The sequence below is a fragment of the Procambarus clarkii genome, chromosome 24, assembly GCF_040958095.1.
Source record: "Procambarus clarkii isolate CNS0578487 chromosome 24, FALCON_Pclarkii_2.0, whole genome shotgun sequence".
Taxonomy (NCBI): Eukaryota; Metazoa; Arthropoda; class Malacostraca; order Decapoda; family Cambaridae; genus Procambarus; species Procambarus clarkii.
In genome coordinates, this window is record NC_091173.1 from 4,801,671 (window position 1) to 4,825,040 (window position 23,370).

Below are 23,370 nucleotides of genomic sequence, written 5' to 3' on the forward strand. Positions count from 1 at the left end.
AGTGTGGTGAAGTCACTGCTTGCACCATATCTGAACAAGGGCCACATATTGTACACAGATAACTATTATACCAGTCCCTTGCTAACGAAATTCTTGCTGGATAATAAGACTGGAGTGTGTGGAACAGTAAAGCCAAAACGAAAGGAAATGCCTGTGTTTGACACTGCTATGCAAGTAGGTGATTGCGAGGTAAGAAAAAGTGGTGCAATGCTTTCAGTGCGGTGGAAAGACAGACGTGAAGTGAACATGTTGACCACCATTCACCCTGGTACAATGGTAGACAGTGGCAAGGTGAACAGAACAACAAAGCAAATAATATACAAGCCAGATTGTGTGATGGACTACAACATCAACATGCGTTTAGTTGATAAATGTGACATGATGGTGGGTGCTGTAGAGTGTGTACGTAAAACAGTGAAGTGGACGAAGAAAATGATTTTTCACCTTATTGATGTAACAATGCTGAACAGTTACAATATGTTTCTTGTGAAGACAGGTAGAAAACCATATTTCCGTTCGTTCAGTTTTCAAGTTGTGAAACAGTTGCTAGGTAAATTTGGCAAGGACACACCTGGTATACAAAGACCCATTCGAGACCCAATACTGAACCATGCTCCTGCACCCAGGCTCGCTTACAGGGAGGCCTTTCTGATACATCAAATCAAGAAATTACCACCAACTGGAGCTCGTGCAGCAGGCCAGCGTCGGTGTGTTGTGTGTTCCAGTACCAAATTGAGGCCACAGAAACATAAATTGGTGTTGACATGGTGCGAAGCGTGTGCCGTCCCTCTGTGCCATATCGACTTTCGCACAGTATCACAGTCTCCTGGAGTACTAAATGTGTAATTCTTTGGAAAATAAATGTACATATCAAGTTTATTTTTGTGTTTATATTGAAAAAAACCAAAATACATTGAATATTTCCTGTAAATTATACCATTTTGGTGGGCATACTTGTGACACTAATATGTGAGCGCCTAGTGAGTTTATACCATTTTTATTATAATACAACGTCTATTGCTAATAATTGGAACAATACTAGCGAAAAAAATTTGAGTAAAATGACCCAAGAATACTGTAAATAATTCCGCGAAAATAAATTCGCGGCAACTTGGGCCGCGTGAGCGGCCGTGAGTGACATCTGGCTGACGCAGCAGCCTTGAGCGCTCACGTTCTGTGACGTCATCGGCCAACTTCTCGGCTCAATTGTGTCATTGGTATGTATAATAGAATTTTTTCTGGGGGGAGCCCCGTCGGCTCCCCGGAGCTATCCCAGGCTGATATGCTAATGTCAGACTTTGGCATCAGTCATGTGTATGGAGTTCTTAGGCCTACCGGGGACCACGGCCAGAACCGGGCCCCCTCAGAGAGGCAAGGGGAGCAATGGCCTATAGAAGCCCCCGTGTAGTTGGAAGCATTCTATGTCTGCCATCGACCGGAACAGGCACCCAGAAAGGTAAGCGCCCCAAAACAAACCCCTATTCTGGTTAAAATTGCTACCTAAAACCGAACTAGTGGATAGAACTCCCCAACCGAAAACAAGCAAACTAGTGTGACGTCACACACTGCCGCGCCGCTGTCTGCGCAGCTCCCCCCTCCCCGGGAGGGAGAAGGGGGAGCCCTAGACCCCCCGCACCGGCTACCCACACCTTAGTTCTTGAGGCTGATGCTATAGGCGATGGTCGTGTGCTCTGGCTCCGGTGTCGCTACTGCACTGTGCTTTGAGTGTGGTGTTAGTTTTGTGGGTGCGAGAGCCAGGAGTTATCTTCAGTACTCGGGCTGCATGCGCCTAGGGCTGCCTTCCCTAGGTGCCCTGTAAGTACTGCCCTTGGGGCTTGGGGCCACCTTCCACAGGCTCCTCGGGGTCTGCCTCTGCTGGTCCGTTTTACCTTTCGGTTTTTCGGCCGCCTGTTGGGCTCTTGGGTGTTCTGTTCTCCCTTGTTACCGGCAGGTAAGAGGCAGTTTGCACTGGTAGGGGCGCAGGGTGCTGCTCAGCTTGTAATTCCCGACATCGCGGCCGGCTCTGTTCCTTGGGGTTCGCTGTCCTCTTGCGGGGTTTTGTTTTTCTTTTTGTTTTTGCCTGGTGGGGGGTTCCTGTCATTTTATTCAGTTTGTTTTTGCCCTTCCACTGTTCTCCTCGGTGGCGCCCCCTGCTAGGTCCCCGTGAGTGTACACGTCCCTGGGGTTCAGCTTTAGAAGTTTGCTTGGTAGTTTTGGGCGCCGGTTTGCAGCACCCTGCCTGGGACTACCTGAGCGCGAGTCCTCTTAAAGTAAACGCTCAGGACCCTGGGAATCCCCTAGGGGGCGCGTGGGTCCGATGGATGTGACCCCGGAGTCCCCACTCGCTGTGTGCGAGTTTGAGGGTTGCTCGGTCCCCTTGTCTCAGGGTGACCCTCATTGTTTTTGCCTCTGCCACGCTGCCTGTTGGGTCGGTGATACTTTCGACCCTGAGTCCTGTGAGTGTTGCTGCTTGCTTGTGACTCAATTTACCCAATCCTCTGATGATTCTATTCGGGTACAGGCGGCACGTGCGTTGCAGTCTAGGTTTCGTCTGTTGCAACGCGCTCGGTTGGTTGCTTCCCCGGATGCCCCGGGGCTGCCCCGCTTTGCTTTTCGAGACCCGGACTTGGGGGTGGGGGTCGCTTCGATCCTGGTTCAGTCCGCACCTCCTCGTCCTTCCCCTTCTGTTCGTTCTGGTCCCCCGCCCCTGCTTCCGGCCCCAAAGCGTCTGAGGGTTTCGGGGTCGGAGCAGGGGTTACTTGATCTCGAGACTCTGGCAGCTTCGGGGATTGCCCCTTCCGGGGGGGTGGCAGAGGCATTCGAGTCTTGTCTCCCGGCCGAAGCTTCAGGGTCTGACCAGTGGGCCCCCCTTCCTCCAGCTTTTCCGGCTGCTCCGTCCTTGTCTTGTGGGGTCGGGGCTTGGGGAGAGGACTCGGCCTCGGGTCCTGTGGTGACGGACCTCGAGGCTGGGGAGGGGCTGACTTGGGGGCCTTGGGCCCCGCTGGACCCCGCCTGGGTTTTTCTTCCCACTGAGCGGGGCTTATTGTTACAAGGAGTGGGGTTTTCTTTCCCCCCCTCTGCGTACGAGTTGGATTTGGTGTCGGCCCCTCCCCGGGTACGGTTCCGTGTTCCCCCGGGTACGTCGGTTCCGTCCTTCCGGAGGTTTTCGGCTTATCGCATCCAACCTGGTGTGGTGCGAGCGGCCTTTGCAGCTTACCTCCTGCGTGACCCGGATTATGCCTCGGAAATGGATCCGTCCACGTTCAGGTTTGGGACTTCGTTCCCTTTCTGGCTCCGTTACGAGGTTCCGGAGTCGTCCTGGCTAGCAGACTGCCCCTTGTTTGGTCTGGATTCCTGGCATTCTTTCTGTCGTTCCCGCACGCTGGAGTGGCGGGAAGCTTCCACGGTGCTTCAGGTTTTCCTGGGGGGTGAACTTGAGTACCTGAATGAGTGCTTGTTTGCCCCTGCCCTTCCCCGCGATGTGGGCGTTATTCAGCTCCATGTGCAGGTTCCCTCCCTTTCGGCGGCGCTCGTGGCGGAGGACTTGCGCGCTCGGGGCCTTTTGTGTTCGGCCTTGCGGTTCTTTTCCCTCCTGGAGCTGTCTTCGGATTGGCTCGTGGAGGATGTGGGGACGCTTGGGTCAGTCCCGGGGTCCGGCACCTTGTCCTCGGCTGCGCGTTCGTCGGCTGCCTTGTTGAAGCTGTTCACGCCGATTTTGCGGGATGCGGTTTCCCTGTTCTATGCTTCCCGTCTCGCGTGTCGGCAGGCGGTGCTGGGTTCCTCCGTGGAATCTGCTTGGGCTCTGGCTCTTAGGCGTTCTTCATCTTTTTGTCCTCTCCTGTTTGGGGAGTCGGCTGTGGCGCAGTTTATTCAGGCTGCGTCAGCGGCTTGTCGTCCGATGTCGGACTTGTTGGTTTTCCGGGGGTCCCGGGGTGGGTCTTCCCGGAAAGGTCGTGCCAGGGCTCGGGGTTCCTCTCGTCGTGGTAGGCCTCTGGTGTCAGGTTTGGGGTTGGCTCCTCCTGCGGACCCTCCCTCGTCTGGTCGGCGCGGTGTTCGCGCTGTGCGGGGTTCTGGGTCTCGTAAGGGTCGCCGGCCCTTTCGCGGTTTGCCCCTTTGACGGGGCGATGGGGGGGCGGCTTGCGCTGTTCGCCCGCGCCTGGTCCCACGATTCGTGGGCCTTTCGGGTCGTGTCTCGCGGCCTGCGGTGGCGTTGGGTGGCCCCTCCCCCCTTTGGGGGGTCGGGGCTGGCAGGGCAGGCTTCTTCCCCTGCGCTCTGTCGAGTCGTCTTGGAGTAATTACCTAAGTGTAATTACCTAAGTGTAGTTACAGGATGAGAGCTACGCTCGTGGTGTCCCGTCTTCCCAGCACTCTTTGTCATATAACGCTTTGAAACTACTGACGGTCTTGGCCTCCACCACCTTCTCACTTAACTTGTTCCAACCGTCTACCACTCTATTTGCGAAGGTGAATTTTCTTATATTTCTTCGGCATCTGTGTTTAGCTAGTTTAAATCTATGACCTCTTGTTCTTGAAATTCCAGGTCTCAGGAAGTCTTCCCTGTCGATTTTATCAATTCCTGTAACTATTTTGTATGTAGTGATCATATCACCTCTTTTTCTTCTGTCTTCTAGTTTCGGCATATTTAATGCTTCTAACCTCTCCTCGTAGCTCTTGCCCTTCAGTTCTGGGAGCCACTTAGTAGCATGTCTTTGCACCTTTTCCAGTTTGTTGATGTGCTTCTTAAGATATGGGCACCACACAACAGCTGCATATTCTAGCTTTGGCCTAACAAAAGTCATGAACAATTTCTTTAGTATATCGCCATCCATGTATTTAAATGCAATTCTGAAGTTAGAAAGCATAGCATAGGCTCCTTGCACAATATTCTTTATGTGGTCCTCAGGTGATAGTTTTCTATCTAGAACCACTCCTAGATCTCTTTCTTTATCAGAATTCTTTAAAGATTTCTCACATAATATATAGGTTGTGTGGGGTCTATGTTCTCCTATTCCACATTCCATAACATGACATTTATTAACATTAAATTCCATTTGCCAAGTGGTGCTCCATATACTTATTTTGTCCAGGAGTGGGTACGCTTGGGCGTCGTCGAAACGACGTCGTCCCTCAGATGGGTTTCCCGTCTGTTTCCGGTTCCGAAACGGGACTGCGCGGACCTGCGGTTCATTCTGGACTTGTCCCGTCTGAACCCCTGGGTTCATTGCCTCTCCTTTCGGATGACTACGCTGTCTCAGGTTCGGCTCCTCTTGGAGCCGGGAGCTTGGATGGTGTCCCTGGACCTCCGGGACGCTTATTGGCATGTCCCGATTCATCCGCGGTTCAGGGACTGGCTCGGTTTTGTAGTGGGGCGTCTGAGTTACCGCTTTCGTTGTCTCCCGTTCGGGTTGAACCTGGCACCTCGCGTGTTCACACGCCTTACACGGGTTGTGGTGGCTCGTTTGCGTCTCCTAGGTGTTCGGGTGTTGGCCTACCTCGACGACTGGCTGGTTTGGGCTCCCAGCCAGTCAACTTGCTTGCTAGCCAGGGATTTGGTTCTTTCCCAGCTCGCCGGGTTCGGGTTCTTGGTGAACTGGAGGAAGTCCCATCTGGTTCCCTCTCAGGTTCGGACTTGGCTGGGTCTCGTGTGGGACTCTCGAACCGCCTCCTTGTCTCTCCCTCCGGAGTCTCTCCTGCGGCTGCGGTCCCGCCTTCTTTCTGTTTCTGGAGGGCCCTCGGGTCACCCGGCGGTTGCTCGAGGGGCTGTGCGGGAGCCTGAACTTCGCGATGGTGGTCTACCCGCCGGGTCGGGTTTGGCTTCGACGGCTGTTCTGGTTCCTTCGGGGTTCCCCCTTCCGCCTCTCTCGCGATCGCAGAGTTCGACCCCCGGAGGACTTGCGTCGGTTGCTGCGTCACCGGCTTCCTCTTCGGGTTTTTCGGGGTTCAGTGCCTTGGCGCCTACCCGAGCCCTCGCTCGATGTGTACACGGATGCGTCGTCTCTCGGCTGGGGTTTTGTGACCAGTGCTCACCAGGCCGGCCAGGGGCGTTGGGATCCGTCCTTCCGTCGAGCTCACAGTACGGTGCGGGAGTTCGCGGCAGTGTGGTTTGCTCTGGGGAGGATTCGGGTGGCCCGCGGATCGACGATTCGGCTCCATTCGGACTGCTCTCCAGTGGTTCATTGCCTGAACCACGGGGGTTCGATGCGGTCCTTGTCTCTTTGGGGTTGGTCGCTTCGGGTGACTCGTCTGCTGAGTTCTCGGGCTTTGGCTCTCCTGGCGGTTCACGTACGGGGCGTGTCCAACGTCTTGGCCGACGCCCTGTCTCGCTTCGTTCCCCTCTCCACGGAGTGGACGGTCGACGACGAGTCCTTCCGTTGGCTTTGCCAGACGTTCGGGCGCCCCGAGGTGGACCTCTTCGCGTCGGCGTGGTCGCGGCGTCTTCCAGTTTATACGGCGCCCTTCCCCGATTGCGAGGCCGTCGGGGTCGATGCCTTTCGGCTCGACTGGTCGAGGTGGGGGTTCCTCTACCTCTTTCCCCCGGTTCGGCTGTTGCTCCAGGTCCTGACTCGCTTAGAGACTTACCGGGGGAGAGTTGTCCTTCTGGCCCCTTGGTGGCCGGCCCAGCCTTGGTTTCAGGCGCTGGTTGCTCGGTGTCCGAACCCGAGGGTTTTCCCGCGGCTCCGCCTCTTTCAGCAGATCGGGCCGGTACGTCACGTAGCTGGTTCGATCTTCTCCTCGAGTCTTCGGCGCTGGCGGAGCCGCTTCAGCTTGCTTTCGGTATCGATGTTACGTCTGCGCCGTTTCGCAAGCTGTCTCGTGCATTGTTTCACCTCCGGCCTGCTCATGCGTCGCCTGAGCCGTCCTGGTCTTTGGACAGAGTGCTCGCTTTCCTTTCATCTCCTCGTTTCGTTGTGGCCCCTTCGGTCCAGGATTGTTTTTCCAAGGCACTTTTCTTGTTGGCTTTGGCCTCTGGGGGTCGGGTAGGGGAGCTTCATGCTCTCCTCCGGCGCAGGGGTTTCTGCTCTTTTGGTCGTGGTGATAGTTTTGTTCGTTTGCAGCCGTCTCCTTCTTTTCTGGCGAAGAATGAGACTGCTGCGTTCCGGAGGGGTCCATGGGTGGTTGATGCTTGGTTGGTCAGGCCGGGGGTGCATCATGTTTTGTGTCCGGTTGCGGCGCTTCGCCGTTATTTGCGCGCCACAGCTTCTGTGTCCGGGGACGCGCTGTGGGTTGATCCGGTTTCCCTTCTTCCCTGTTCGCGGGTTCGGGTCTCTCAGGTCGTCCGCAGGGTTATTAGGTCCAGCCAGCCTGCGGTCTATCCCCGTGCCCATGACGTTCGTAAGTTCGCGGCTCTTGCTGCCGTCTTTGGGAATATGTCTTGGTCTGATATTCGGGCGCGGGGATTTTGGCGGTCGATCAGGGTCCTGGCTGCTCGTTACCTTGTGAATGTCCCTGGGCCTCGTCGGGCCTGTGTTGCTTTGGGTCGGCGGTTGCAGCCAGTTGTCTCGGCTTCGAGTTGAGGGGTGAGCGACGACCGCCTCCCGGGTAAATCCCTCTTTTTCTGTCTGTGGGTAGTTAGCTCCGGGGAGCCGACGGGGCTCCCCCCAGAAAACCAGCGTTGAATGTAATGAAACGCCATTTTCTGGGTGAGTCCCGGAGGCTCCCCGGCATCCCTCCCTCCCTCCGGTCGGCGGTTTTTCGCGTTTTTGACATCCAGCCTCAAGAACTGAGGTGTGGGTAGCCGGCGCAGGGGGTCTGGGGCTCCCCCTTCCCCCTCCCGGGGAGGGGGGAGCTGCGCAGACAGCGGCGCGGCAGTGTGTGACGTCACACTAGTTTGCTTGTTTTCGGTTGGGGAGTTCTATCCACTAGTTCGGTTTTAGGTAGCAATTTTATCCAGAATAGGGGTTTGTTTTGGGGCGCTTACCTTTCTGGGTGCCTGTTCCGGTCGATGGCAGACATAGAATGCTTCCAACTACACGGGGGCTTCTATAGGCCATTGCTCCCCTTGCCTCTCTGAGGGGGCCCGGTTCTGGCCGTGGTCCCCGGTAGGCCTAAGAACTCCGTACACATGACTGATGCCAAAGTCTGACATTAGCATATCAGCCTGGGATAGCTCCGGGGAGCCTCCGGGACTCACCCAGAAAATGGCGTTTCATTACATTCAACGCTGGTTTTTTTTATTTTTCCCGTGCTCAGGAGACTCAAATTAACATGTTTAGAAGACGAAAAAAAATTTTGATTTTTTTTTTCTTGCGCACAGGGGTGTAAATGTCCATCTGACCCCTGAGCAGTGTAAGGGTTAAAGTCAGCCAGGTGCCTCCCTGTGATTTATAAGGACCAGCAAAGTGCGTGGATGTCTCGAGTTATATTTGTCGAGTGGTTTAATAAGAACTTTGTACCCGAGGTGAAGGAGCACCTGACAAGTGTTGGTCTCCCGCAAAACAGCAAAGTTGTGCTGCTGCTTGATAACAGTTCAACGCATCCACGAGGTGATGGGCTAGTAAATGGCAATATTATTGGAACGTTCTTGCCACCCAACACAACTTCAGTGATCCAACCCATGGATCAAGGAATAATTAAGAACCTTAAACACCACTACAAGAGGATGTTTGCCAGATGTCTTAATAATCGGCTTGGAAAACTTGAGGACTTTTATAAAGTCTTCACAATAAAGTCAGCTATCTGGACTATTGCTAGTGCATGGGATGAGGTACAGCAGACAACACTAAGATGATGATACTAAGATTTTTGATGAAGAAGCCCCAAACAATCAAAACATCTTATAGAATAAGTACAGCAAAAAAGCCAGAAGAGTGCAATGAAGATGATGGAGAGGAAGAGGATGAAGAAACGTTAAAGGAAAAATGTAATATGGAAAAAGTTCAGCAAAATTTTGAAGACATTCTGGCATTTATGGACACGAGTTACAGCGAGTTTGAAACTAAGGACATGATGAGTCTGTACAATTTGTATATGAAGTTTTTAAAAACAAGAGCTAAGGGAATGAAACAAATGTCAATTAAAGAGTCTTTTGCAATGGCTTCCAAGAAAGCTTGCATTGCATCACCTGCACCTGATTCATCGCATGTTGACCCAGTCAACCCAACACCATCAACATCCACCACCACCTCTTCCATGTAAATAACTATGCTTCATCAACATCGATCATCAACATAAGCAGATCAAGACTTCAATTATTGGCGAGTACAAACAAAATACGGTCGCATTTACGCTATGAACCTGTCGATTTTTTCCCATAGTTTTTCATAATTTTTTTTCCCTCCATTTCTCATATACGAACTTACATGTTAACCAACAGGTCTTGTCCCCAAGGGGTTCGGAAACCAAGTGGTGCTCTGTACCTCATTACAACCATATGGAGTTATGTACACCAATGATGTTCATTTGCTTTTCACATCATATAATTATGATGAAATTTTATACAATGACAATGACTGCATTCACCTAGCAACATTTGACAACTGCATTCCATAGTAATGTAACCATGAAATGATAGCAGGATATTTCATGGTCAAGGTAAACTCCATTACATCCACAGAAAGCTGTTGTATCTTTATATGCGTCATACATGTAAAACCGAGACAATAATTGTTTAAATCATCATGTGATGATAACTGCACCATCAACATGTGATGATAACTGCTGTCTAAGGTTTAACACTTTAACACTTCTAAAGTGTTAAAAGTGTCACTCCTCCAGGCCTTTTGAATCATAAGATAATAATTGTGCACTGGGGGGGACCAGGGCTGAAATCTGGAAATCTGTAAGAGGAGCTATAGATTCTGGGGATACTATATCAACCCAGGCCAAAAGAATCACATGAAATGTAGAGCATCCCAAAACCTGCAAGTGGATGGAGACATTGCCAACCCTGTCACAAACAGCCGACCCAACTGGTAGTTTCACCTGCCCTGTACCTGATGGCAGCCCTGATGTTGCCTCTTCCTGGCTGCTCTAATGTCCTTATAGACAGTTGTATTGTCAAGGCATATATAATCAAAAGTATAGAAACATAAGTTTATGTGTAGCCTATGCATTCATCCAAATAGTTACTTGCCAAATATTTTTACACTGCAATAATTTCTTTGCCTTATGCTGCACCAACCCCACACAGTTTTTGTTTTTTTGTTCCTTGTAAGTATTAGCAGTGGATACAGGTAGACAGTGCACTGGCAGAAATAATAATCAGTAGTCACAAATGTTGGAGACAGACATCAATAATACTGCCAACAATACTCTGAGCTAATGCCTCGGTCAGTAATCTTTAACGATAAATGTCTCGATATATCTTTGGATTCGTAGTCACTGAATATTGCCCAAATGTGCTGATGATGAGTCACAATAGTGTGGCTGAAGATGAACAAACCATATATCAGAAGATGGAGAAACTGTTTCAGTGTGTCTTGAACCATTATCAAGTAATGTGTGATAATGGTCCAGGATAGACTGTGAATCATCATCATTTCTGTCTACTGATGTGTGGTTTGGTCATTTTGGCTTCTCATTCCCTCATTCGTGTCCTCATTCCCCTAAAAGTTAATATAGCTCTAACACACAAGAAACGACCACACTTATTTAAAGTGCCTCGAATCGATGTTTTTATAATTTATACAATTATTACAACTGGCAACCTCTTGCTGTAGTTTTGCTGGGTCTTGGGACTGTTCGTACTCCATCAGTGGTCACGGATGTATGTCTGTTCCTGTAGCATCCTGTAGGGTACAGTCGTCCACACTCCCAATTCCTGTTTTCTCACAGGCCTCCACCTGCCAACAGAGTATAATTAATTCATAGCAACACACATTGTTCAGATGCCTGAACTATGGAAATTCTTTAGGCAAATGCACTGCGACTTCAACCACCTGGCACTGTATTTCACTGTCCCTCTAACCATGTCTAGCCTCTGGACACCATGAACTGCCCTCAAAGGTTCTACTGCCACTATGGCACTGTAATTCACTCTCATTACTCTTGCTATTACTTCATACTGCCAGAACCATCAGCATTGGCTCTGCTAATATGCTGTTACTGTCATTAGGCCAGTACTCTACTGCTTTGACCCACTACGGTATCTCTGGTTCTACAGACAACTTGGCCAGTAAAACTGTTACTGCTACTAGGCCAATATTATATGTTGCCTTTAACCACTCTCATTAGTTCTGCAGTAAATTTGGCACCATTTATTATTGACACTACAGTTCCCATCAGTTAGTCATAGTCCTTGTCACTGATGTGTGCAACTCCAGAAGGTTTACCAACCAGCTGTTGTTACACACACACACACACACATGACACTCTGTTGGTTGGAGGTGAAGCTGGAGGAGGCAGAAGTCACACTGCAGCAAGCTCCTGGAAATATCGAATTACCTTAGTAGTGGGAACAGGTTGAGGGCTACAGTGGTGTCCCAGGTTACATAAAGGTTCAGGGAAGAGTAAAAGCAAATAAAATACAATAAACAAGTAAAACTGAGTGAAAATAGTCGAGTGGAAAAGTTTGTTTTGGTCTAGAACAAAATCAAAGATGGCCGCCGCCACCACCCCCACTGAGAAGGTAGACACACCATCAGATGATGGTTTCAAAGGATTCTCAACACAAGATATAAGGAAAGGAGGTGTTCTTGGCAGGTTAGAGATAATTGAGGACATGCAAATGAAGTATGAAGAAAAAGTGCTTAAATTAGAAGAGGACAATGGAGCTCTTTGGAGTGAGCTTTGCACTCTAAAAGGGAGTATGCTTCAACAAGGTAAGATTATTACTGCATTAACAGACAAGGTAACAAATCAGGAGGAGCAAATCAAGGAACTAGTGAAAGAAAATGAGGCATGGAAAGTGAAGTGTGGTGACTTTGAAGAAATAAACAAAAAGATAGACTCATATGGTGAACAGCTCCAAGCAAGCCTAAGGGCTAACATAGAGTTAGGTAAGGATCTCCAACTGGAAACTTCACTGACAACTCACATAGAGGAGGTGAATAAAGAACTAGAAAAGTATAAAGAAGAAATAAAAGCGACATATGCTCAAGTTGTAAAAGAGAAAGAGACTATCAAAGAAGTGTGTTCGGAAGTCAAAACCAGAAATGACCAACAAGAAGCAGAAATTAGGCAAGCAATTAGGAAAGAACTGGTTACCAACAGTAAACTGGTACAAAACACTGCAGATAGAACTAAGTCCATAATCATTTTTGGATGTTTAGAGAAGGAAATTTCATCTAGGGTGGACCGAGCGGCAGAAGAGATGAAAATCATAGAGAAAATAGTAGGTTTAGGAGAAGGCTCAAAGGAAAATGTCAGTGATTTTAGAAGAATAGGAAAATATGAGAAAGAAAAGAACCGCCCCTTAAGGGTGACCTTTAATGGAGTGAAAAACATGATGGAAGTGCTAAGAAATGCCAGGAATCTGCAGAGTGATGAGGTTGGCAAATCTTGGTCAATAAGACAAGACCTCTCCAAGGAAGACAGAGAAAAGCTGAAAATGAACTTAATTGAGGCAAAACGTCTAAATGGGGATAGAAATGAAGAAGACAGAAATTCTTTTTTTTACAAAGTGACAGGGACTGGAAAGCTTGTGAAATGGTACATAAAAACAAAGCAACAAGATCAGTAGTGGAAGGGGGAGTAAAGAGCAAAGGAAAAGGGAACATGTTCCTGAAAATTGTATATACCAACATAGATGGAGTGAGGTCAAAAACTTTGGAGTTGCAAGATATAATCCAGCTTAGGGTCCCAGATATTGTTGCATTATCAGAAACGAAACTTGAAGGAAATATAATAAATGAAGTCATATTCCCAAGAGGCTACTCAGTTTGGAGACGTGACAGGAAAACTAGGAAGGGAGGCGGAGTGGCTGTACTGGTGAAAAAACACCTGAAGGTAAAAGAGTTAATATTTGAAAACCCTCGAGATATTGACATAATGGCATTGCAGGTCTGGAATCAGGATGATAACCTGATAATTGTAAATACCTACAGCCCACCAGCAAGCAACACGTGGACAAAGGAAGAACTGGATGACAAACGAGAGGGCCTCATAATGGTCATGAGAGATATTATTGTACAAGCAGATAAAGATAAATCACGACTGTTGATACTGGGGGACTTCAACTTTAGAGCAATAGACTGGGAGGCCTATGAAGCAAGAACGGAGGACTTTTGGACATGCAGATTTGTGAACCTCATTCTGGAGACATTCTTGTATCAACACATAAAGCAAGCCACAAGAATGAGGGAAGGAGATATACCGTCAGTACTGGATCTAGTATTCACCAGGAAAGAAGAAGAGATTTTTGACATCCAGTACCTTCCTCCCTTGGGAAAGAGTGATCACGTCCTGTTAGACATTAAATATGCTTTAAGATATCATCTAGAAGAAAATGGGGACATTGAAACAGTTGATAAACTCGATTTAAAGAGAGGCAACTATGGGGAACTTCGAAATTTTTTTAATGAGTGTAATTGGACAGAATTGTTGCTAGGCAGGGAAGTAAATGAAATGTATGCCAAATTTTTAAAACTATACGAGGAAGGCACACAAACATTCATACCAAAACAGAGATGCAGGACCAAAAAACAGGATTGGTTCAACAGAAATTGTGAGAGGGCAAGAGACCAAAAGACACAAAAATGGAATCAGTATAGGAAGAGGCCAAACCCCCAAACATACCAGCGATACAAAGATGCGAGAAACAATTATACAGCAGTAAGGAGAGAGGCAGAAAGAAATTTTGAAAAAGGGATTGCGGACAAATGTAAAACAGAACCTGGTCTATTCTATAAATTCATAAACAACAAATTGCAGGTAAAGGATAATATTCAGAGGTTGAAAATGGGAAATAGATTCACGGAAGATGAAAAGGAAATGTGTGAAACACTAAACGAAAAGTTCCAAAGTGTGTTTGTACAAAATGAAATCTTTAGGGAACCAGATACAATAAGAATTCCAGAGAACAACATAGAACACATAGAGGTGTCTAGAGACGAAGTGGAAAAAATGCTCAAGGAGCTCGGGAGGAACAAAGCAGCTGGCCCAGATGGCGTTTCACCATGGGTTCTGAGAGAATGTGCATCTGAGCTCAGCATTCCACTTCACCTGATCTTTCAGGCATCCCTGTGTACAGGAATCGTAGCAGACGTGTGGAAACAGGCTAACATAGTTCCAATCTACAAAAGTGGCAGCAGGGAAGACCCCCTCAATTATAGACCTGTATCATTGACAAGTGTAATAGTGAAAGTATTGGAAAAGCTAATCAAAACTAAATGGGTAGAACACCTGGAGAGAAATGATATAATATCAGACAGACAGTATGGTTTTCGATCAGGAAGATCCTGTGTATCGAATTTACTCAGTTTCTATGATCGGGCCACAGAGATATTACAGGAAAGAGATGGCTGGGTTGACTGCATCTATCTGGACCTAAAAAAGGCTTTCGACAGAGTTCCACATAAGAGGTTGTTCTGGAAACTGGAAAATATTGGAGGGGTGACAGGTAAGCTTCTATCATGGATGAAAAATTTTCTGACTGATAGAAAAATGAGGGCAGTAATCAGAGGCAATGTATCGGAATGGAGAAATGTCACAAGTGGAGTACCACAGGGTTCAGTTCTTGCACCAGTGATGTTTATTGTGTACATAAATGATCTACCAGTTGGTATACAGAATTATATGAACATGTTTGCTGATGATGCTAAGATAATAGGAAGGATAAGAAATTTAGATGATTGTCATGCCCTTCAAGAAGACCTGGACAAAATAAGTATATGGAGCACCACTTGGCAAATGGAATTTAATGTTAATAAATGTCATGTTATGGAATGTGGAATAGGAGAACATAGACCCCACACAACCTATATATTATGTGAGAAATCTTTAAAGAATTCTGATAAAGAAAGAGATCTAGGAGTGGTTCTAGATAGAAAACTATCACCTGAGGACCACATTAAGAATATTGTGCAAGGAGCCTATGCAATGCTTTCTAACTTCAGAATTGCATTTAAATACATGGATGGCGATATACTAAAGAAGTTGTTCATGACTTTTGTTAGGCCAAAGCTAGAATATGCAGCTGTTGTGTGGTGCCCATATCTTAAGAAGCACATCAACAAACTGGAAAAGGTGCAAAGACATGCTACTAAGTGGCTCCCAGAACTGAAGGGCAAGAGCTACGAGGAGAGGTTAGAAGCATTAAATATGCCAAAACTAGAAGACAGAAGAAAAAGAGGTGATATGATCACTACGTACAAAATAGTAACAGGAATTGATAAAATCGACAGGGAAGACTTCCTGAGACCTGGAACTTCAAGAACAAGAGGCCATAGATTTAAACTAGCTAAACACAGATGCCGAAGAAATATAAGAAAATTCACCTTCGCAAATAGAGTGGTAGACGGTTGGAACAAGTTAAGTGAGAAGGTGGTGGAGGCCAAGACCGTCAGTAGTTTCAAAGCGTTATATGACAAAGAGTGCTGGGAAGACGGGACACCACGAGCGTAGCTCTCATCCTGTAACTACACTTAGGTAATTACACTTAGGTAATTACACACTGGATGACAAGTGACAAACGAGAGGGCCTCATAATGGTCATGAGAGATATTATTGTACAAGCAGATAAAGATAAATCACGACTGTTGATACTGGGGGACTTCAACTTTAAAGCAATAGACTGGGAGGCCTATGAAGCAAGAACGGAGGACTTTTGGACATGCAGATTTGTGAACCTCATTCTGGAGACATTCTTGTATCAACACATAAAGCAGGCCACAAGAATGAGGGAAGGAGATGTACCGTCAGTATTGGATCTAGTATTCACCAGGAAAGAAGAAGAGATATTTGACATCCAATACCTTCCTCCCTTGGGAAAGAGTGGTCACGTCCTGTTAGACATTGATTATGCTTTAAGATATCATCTAGAAGAAAATGGGGACATTGAAACAGTTGATAAACTCGATTTAAGGAGAGGACACTATAGGGAACTTCGTAATTTTTTTAATGAGTGTAATTGGACAGAATTGTTGCTAGGCAGGGAAGTAAATGAAATGTATGCCAAATTTTAAAAAATATACGAGGAAGGCACACAAACATTCATACCAAAACAGAGATGCAGGGCCAGAAAACAGGATTGGTTCGACAGAAATTGTGAGAGGGCAAGAGACCAAAAGACACAAAAATGGAATCGGTATAGGAAGAGGCCAAACCCCCCAAACATACCAGCGAAACAAAGATGCGACAAACAACTATATGGCAGTAAGGAGAGAGGCAGAAAGAAATTTTGAAAAAGGGATAGCGGATAAATGTAAAAAAGAACCGGGCCTATTCTACAAATTCATAAACAACAAATTGCAGGTAAAGGATAATATCCAGAGGTTGAAAATGGGAAAGAGATTCACGGAAAACGAAAAGGAAATGTGTGAAACATTAAATGAAAAGTTCCAAAGTGTGTTTGTACAAAATGAAATCTTCAGAGAACCAGACACAATAAGAATTCCTGAGAACAACATAGAGTGGATAGAGGTGTCTAGAGATGAAGTGGAAAATATGCTAAAGGAGCTCAGTAAGAACAAAGCAGCTGGCTTAGATGGCGTTTCACCATGGGTTCTGAGAGAATGTGCATCTGAGCTCAGCATTCCACTTCACCTGATCTTTCAGGCATCCCTGTGTACAGGAATCGTAGCAGACGCGTGGAAACAGGCTAACATAGTTCCAATCTACAAAAGTGGCAGCAGGGAAGAACCCCTCAATTATAGACCTGTATCATTGACAAGTGTAATAGTGAAAGTATTGGAAAAACTAATCAAAACTAAATGGGTAGAACACCTGGAGAGAAATGATATAATATCAGACAGACAGTATGGTTTTTGATCTGGAAGATCCTGTGTATCGAATTTACTCAGTTTCTATGATCGAGCCACAGAGATATTACAGGAAAGAGATGGTTGGGTTGACTGCATCTATCTGGACCTAAAAAAGGCTTTCGACAGAGTTCCACATAAGAAGTTGTTCTTGAAACTGGAAAATATTGGAGGGGTGACAGGTAAGCTTATAACATGGATGAAAAATTTTCTGATAGAAAAATGAGAGCAGTAATCAGAGGCAATGTATCGGAATGGAGAAATGTCACAAGTGGAGTACCACAGGGTTCAGTTCTTGCACCAGTGATGTTTATTGTCTACATAAATGATTTACCAGTTGGTATACAGATTTTTTTTTTTTTTTTTTTTTTTTTGGAGATATATACAAGAGTTGTTACATTCTTGTACAGCCACTAGTACGCGTAGCGTTTCGGGCAAGTCCTTAATCCTACGGTCCCTGGAATACGATCCCCTGCCGCGAAGAATCGTTTTTTCATCCAAGTACACATTTTACTGTTGCGTTAAACAGAGGCTACAGTTAAGGAATTGCGCCCATTAAATCCTCCCCGGCCAGGATACGAACCCATGACATAGCGCTCGCGGAACGCCAGGCGAGTGTCTTACCACTACACCACGGAGACTGCCAGAACTGACATATATGAACATGTTTGCTGATGATGCTAAGATAATAGGAAGGATAAGAAATTTAGATGATTGTCATGCCCTTCAAGAAGACCTGGACAAAATAAGTATATGGAGCACCACTTGGCAAATGGAATTTAATGTTAATAAATGTCATGTTATGGAATGTGGAATAGGAGAACATAGACCCCACACAACCTATATACTATGTGAGAAATCTTTAAAGAATTCTGATAAAGAAAGAGATCTAGGGGTGGTTGTAGATAGAAAACTATCACCTGAGGACCACATAAAGAATATTGTGCAAGGAGCCTATGCTATGCTTTCTAACTTCAGAATTGCATTTAAATACATGGATGGTGATATACTGAAGAAATTGTTCATGACTTTTGTTAGGCCAAAGCTAGAATATGCAGCTGTTGTGTGGTGCCCATATCTTAACACTTTCCTGGATTTTCCACTTGGAATTACGGGCGTTTTGCTTAACTGCTTGTCGGATCAATGTAAATTTATGGACCGTGTTATAGTGGGTATTTACTACTCGATCGACTTGGGGTTTGTATGAATATGTTTGCCATTAAATTTTTGTTTTCTCTAATAGGCACAGTGCCTATTTGAGAAAACGGCAATGTATTGTAACTTAGAGAAGAGACTATTGAGTTGGTGACACAACGAGGGTAATCGCCCACTCCACACACTCTTGTTGGCCGCGATCATGATTCTACATTTATATGCATATGTCTGTGTAGAGAATTTTATTCCGAACACTATACAAACAAAAAAAACGGTGTGAAACAAGTATAAACTTGAAAAAACATGAGGAAAGTAAAAACTTTTTACGCTCACGGGTACAAACACGCGTAAGATTTTATTCGCCGCAAATTTATTTGACGCTCTGTTGGCCAATTCTACCCATGTTCTTATAGAACTTTCTATTGTTATATATAAAACTTTCTATTGCGAACACATTGCTATAAAAATGAAATACGTAGCTCGAGAAATAATGTCAGGACAGTGAAATAAGTATAAACTTCCAAAGCGCTGCATCACAACAGTGTCGTCGCTGCTGAAATCACGGCTAACGCTTCGCCCAGTTCCCACACTCGTGCGGAACATAATTAGACATTGATAGGCATATGTCTGGGTGGGGAATTTTATTGCGAGTTCAGTGATATCAAAATAAGCGCTGTAGGATGACTGTGAGGCTGGCAACAAACGAAAGAGTATGAACATTTACTTCCTGTTTGGGTGTCACGGCGAGTCATCTTCGTGTTTATTTACTTCGTGGTGGGATAGCAAATGCTTTGGTGGCATTTTATGCATATGATCTTGTAGAGAATTTTATTGCCAACGCATTGATACCAAAATGAAAAATGTAGCTCGAGAATTGATGTTAGGAGCGTGAAAAGATTATACACTTTTTTGTGTTTACGCTTGAGCGCCCAGAATGCCGCGCGCACAAGGCGCTTTTTTTTTTTAACGAGTGCCGCGCGCACTAAAGTGTTAAGAATGGGTACCTCATCCCCCCCAACAGGTAGGCTACCTGAGGTTTACTCCTACACTTTGCCACAAACATCACTGACCTGGGGTCTTCTACTTGAATTAGGTCATGATACCAACCAGAGACCTCACCTGAAACTTGGGACCTTCACCAGCAAACGCTTGAAAACATTGTATCCTTTCTCGGACAAAATAAACCACTTCATGTGTCCTTGGCGTGCGCAGTTTGAAAACCTCGGTGTTCGTGCCTCAAATGAATTAGACTTCTTCAGGCAGTCTAGAACCCATGGTTGCCAAAGCTGCCTTCGCACTCATCTTGCATTGCACCTCTTCAGTGAGACGTCTCATGATCCGCTCCTGGGCTGCCACGTGCTACTGGACAAAATATTTGTTCTCTTGTCAGTCCTACTGAAACACCATTAAAAAAGTAAAATAAGACCAGTGGATGTGGAGTGCAGAAGGATAGATACTCTCTCAAAGGCCTTCAGACCATGACAAGCCCCTCCTTGCATGTCTTGAATGGCTCTCTCACTGATTGGCTGTCAGTGTTTTGTGCCATTATCAAGACAACAACATATAGCATGATTCTCAAAGCTTCCAAAATCATCAACCTGTGGGTACAAAAAATAGCTTGGCCTCCTGTCTTTATGACATAGAAATCTCCTGTAACATCAAAATTTTGTTCATGCTGACCCTACCATAAGTTAATGATGATGACCAGAACCATAAACTAATATAAAAAGGTAGTAGTGAGAACAACTTGATAAGGTTCGGTCATATGCTAGGCTGTGGGTAGAATTATGGCAATACATACATTCTCTCTCATAGTGAGAGAGAATGTATACATTACTGTATACACATTATATTTAACAAAACTTCAGTCTAAACAGTTTGTGCAATTTAAGTTACACAGGAAGTAAGGGATGTGGAGTTGTATTGTTTATCTATGATACAGTATATGGCTTGTTACCTGTTTTTAATTTTATAATTCACAGCCTACCTTGAGGTTAGATATACATGTATTCAAGATAAAGCTCTGGTTTTATAAATATTTGTCAATCTTGTTTACTTCAGGTTATATTGATCTTTCCAAAAGAAGAGTTTCTAAAGAAGATGTGGAAAGGTGTACAGAGAAATTTGCAAAAGCGAAAGCAGTTAATTCCATCATCCGACATGTAGGAGAACTCCTTGGATATACAACTGAAGAACAAGTTGAAGAGCTTTATCGCACAACAGCCTGGCACTTCGAAGGAAAATATAAGAAGCAGGCCTGTGCCTATGATGTCTTCAAGCAGGCAGTTATGTAAGTGTTTTTTTTTTGCTTCTATTATGGGTGGTAAAAATTTGTCTAGTACTGTAATGTACTTGTCTTTATTTCAAGGGATTTCCTATTGAAGCTCCATAAGATATTTTTGTTTTAATCTCCAAGACTTATATTTAGGTGTACAATAAGTTGTAATTTGATGTACTGCCTCAACTTTCAGATTTTGTCAGATATGTTTACCTTTATGGCGTATGGAAGATGGTGATGAGGGGAAAGGAGGAGAGGTGTTACTGTTTGGAAGGGGAGTCCCCTTCCATTATCACATCAGGCAGTGATGATTTCTTTGGGGTACACTCTCTCCTATGTTTTGCCTACATACCACTAGGACCTGGTTGTGGCTCACTGCTTGTTTGTCTCACTAAAAATTTGTCTAGCGACACTTGTTTTTCCCTTCGTTTTAACATTTGCCTGTAGTGATTCATCACAGTGTCATTGAAAAGGTTAAGGCAACGGCCTACTGCAGCTTGATTTGGGTGAGTCGTTTCAGCAAAAGTTTGCAGTTCTTCCCATGCTGTACACACTTTCTTAATATTTGAGGAAGGGATATTCTGTACTGCCTCCTCCTCCTCCCCTGAAGAAATTTCCTCAGCTACCTCTTGTTGCTGCTCCTTGTGAAGGGCTAGGAGTTCTTCGGTGGTCAGTTCTTCGCTGTGTTCCTCCTCCAACTCTAAGCCCAATTGCTGGCCCAGAGAAACAATTTCCTCAACAAGAAGCACTTCAGGTTCAGGCTCAAACCCCTCAGTCTCGTTCTGCAACGCATTCAGGCCACAATTTTCTCCAGCCAGAAATCATGGTTCTTAGTCACTTCTTGCCAGGCTTTGTCTACGAGTTTTAAAGCACTATAAATGATTAAATGTTTTTTTCCAGACCTCTTTGAGGGCGAGGTTTATGGCATCCGTCACTTCGACAGATCTCCGAAAAAGTGCTCTTTCATAAAGTTACTTAAAATTGGCAATGATTTTCTGGTCCATAGGCTGAAGTAGAGGAGTGGTGTTGGGAGGAAGGAACTTTATTGTAACAAACCTAAATGCCTCCATCAATGAATCCTCTAAGCCTGGAGGATGGGCAGGAGCATTGTTGAGGAGAAGCAGGGCCTTGAGTGACAAACTGTTCTCCTGCAGATACTTTTTGATGGCAGGGCACACCACCTCATTCACCAACTCTGTAAAAAATTGCCTAGTCACCCATACCTTTAGCATTAGCTCTCCACATCACACACATTTTGTGTTTCTGCACGTTATATTTCTTGAAAACCACTTGGATTTTTGGAATGATACACTAGCAAGGGTTTAATTTTCAAATCGCCACTCGCATTACAACACAGCACAAGAGTAAACATAGGCTTGTGCCCAGGGCAATGACTTCTCCTTGGTAATGTATGTTTTCTTTGGCAATCTTTTCCAGAATAGCTCTGTCTCGTCACAATTAAACACTTGTTGTGGTAGGTATGCCTCACTGCACAATATCTTTAAATTCGCCAATAAATCTTTCAACTGCTGGTTTGTCTGCTGGCAGCCTCCCCATGCCTCACAACACTGTGAATGCCACTTCTTTTTCTAAATTTCTCAAACCATCCCCTGCTCGCCTTAACACTCACTTCTGCATCACTCGTTCCAGGGGTTTTCTCTATAAGATCTTCATGCAATTTCCTTGCCTTTTCACAAATGATGGCCTCTGAAACTCTATCACCTACTAATGCCTTGCTGTGTATCCAAATTAATAATAGCTGTTCAACATCAAGTGTTTGTGTTCTATGTTTCGTGATTATTGATACGCCTTTTGCCACTCTAGCACTAATAATGTCCTTTTTAGCAAGAATGGTGGACATCGTTGACGTTGAGATTTGTTGTACTGCCTAGCTAGTTTAACAACCCGCACACCATCTTCATATTTACGAATGATCTCTCGTTTTTGCTCTATTGTCATCCTTACATGGGTTTTCATATGTTGAACCTTACCACTGACTTTCTTGGGACCAATGGCGTGATACAGTATATAATACTCAGTTTTTGTTCAAAAAGCAAAAAATCACCACAAAAACAGAATTTCTTATAGGCGTGATCATCAGTAAGCGGGCGGCTCTAGTAATTGACTAACAAATAGCGTTAGTCGACGACACTATTCGTAAGTCAAGTTGCATTTTTCAATCAAGTTTACATCGTAACTTGAAATTATCGTAAGTCGGGGTAATCGTAAATCGAGGTGCCTACTGTATATTTAATATTTATTTGCCATAAATCTCAGCAGGTCAAATTTATGTTGACCATTGCATAATTACTCTGCTTGTTAATCCAGATCATGTTGGGATAACCACAGTATGAACTGCATTAATATCTGAATTTCCACATAAAATCTTCAAATTTTGTATTTATGTAATAAAATGTTATTACAATAAGAGATTTGAGCATAGCTTGGTGTTTTGATCACTGAAGGACTATAATTCTGGACTGAGTACTTTGCAATTACTGCTCCATTCCACCAAACCAAACCAGGATAGACACACACACTGCACGGTTGAATGAACAGGCAAGAGTCCAGCTAGTACAGTCCTGAGTCCCTTCCTTTCCCAACTCAATATGTATGAGTGTTTATCGCATACCAGTGGGTGATGTAACAGATTAGAATGCTTAAAAAATCACTGTACTAGTAAATAAATTAATGAACAAATAATATAAGTAGTGTACATCCGTTTGTATTTCATCAGACGAGTGAGTCCCCTCTGCCACACCACCCAGCCTGTGTAAACGCTCCTGTACCAACTGTGTATGAATGTATGGGTCAATGAGGACATAGAGCAAGGCTCATCACTCATTCAAGTGATTTCACTTCCACAACACCTCACACCTCGCCCCCTCCCAACAAATTATTACAATTAAGAGGGGGAGGAGTGAGAGAGGGAGGGGGGAGGAGTGAGAGAGGGAGGGGGGAGGAGTGAGAGAGGGAGGGAGGGGGGAGGAGTGAGAGAGGGAGGGAGGGGGGAGGAGTGAGAGAGGGAGGGAGGGGGGAGGAGTGAGAGAGGGAGGGAGGGGGGAGGAGGGAGGGAGGGGG

General features: G+C 45.5%; 1 protein-coding gene across 1 annotated transcript in view; it reads left to right on the forward strand.

Annotated features, from left to right (window-relative positions):
• Positions 1 to 23,370, forward strand: part of eIF2alpha (eukaryotic translation initiation factor 2 subunit alpha) — a gene marked incomplete in the record, with an annotated part of 52,237 nt that overhangs the window by 23,737 nt on the left and 5,130 nt on the right. The window contains 1 exon segment of the mRNA XM_069330501.1: positions 20,073 to 20,301. Coding sequence (XP_069186602.1) covers positions 20,073 to 20,301 — 229 coding nt within the window.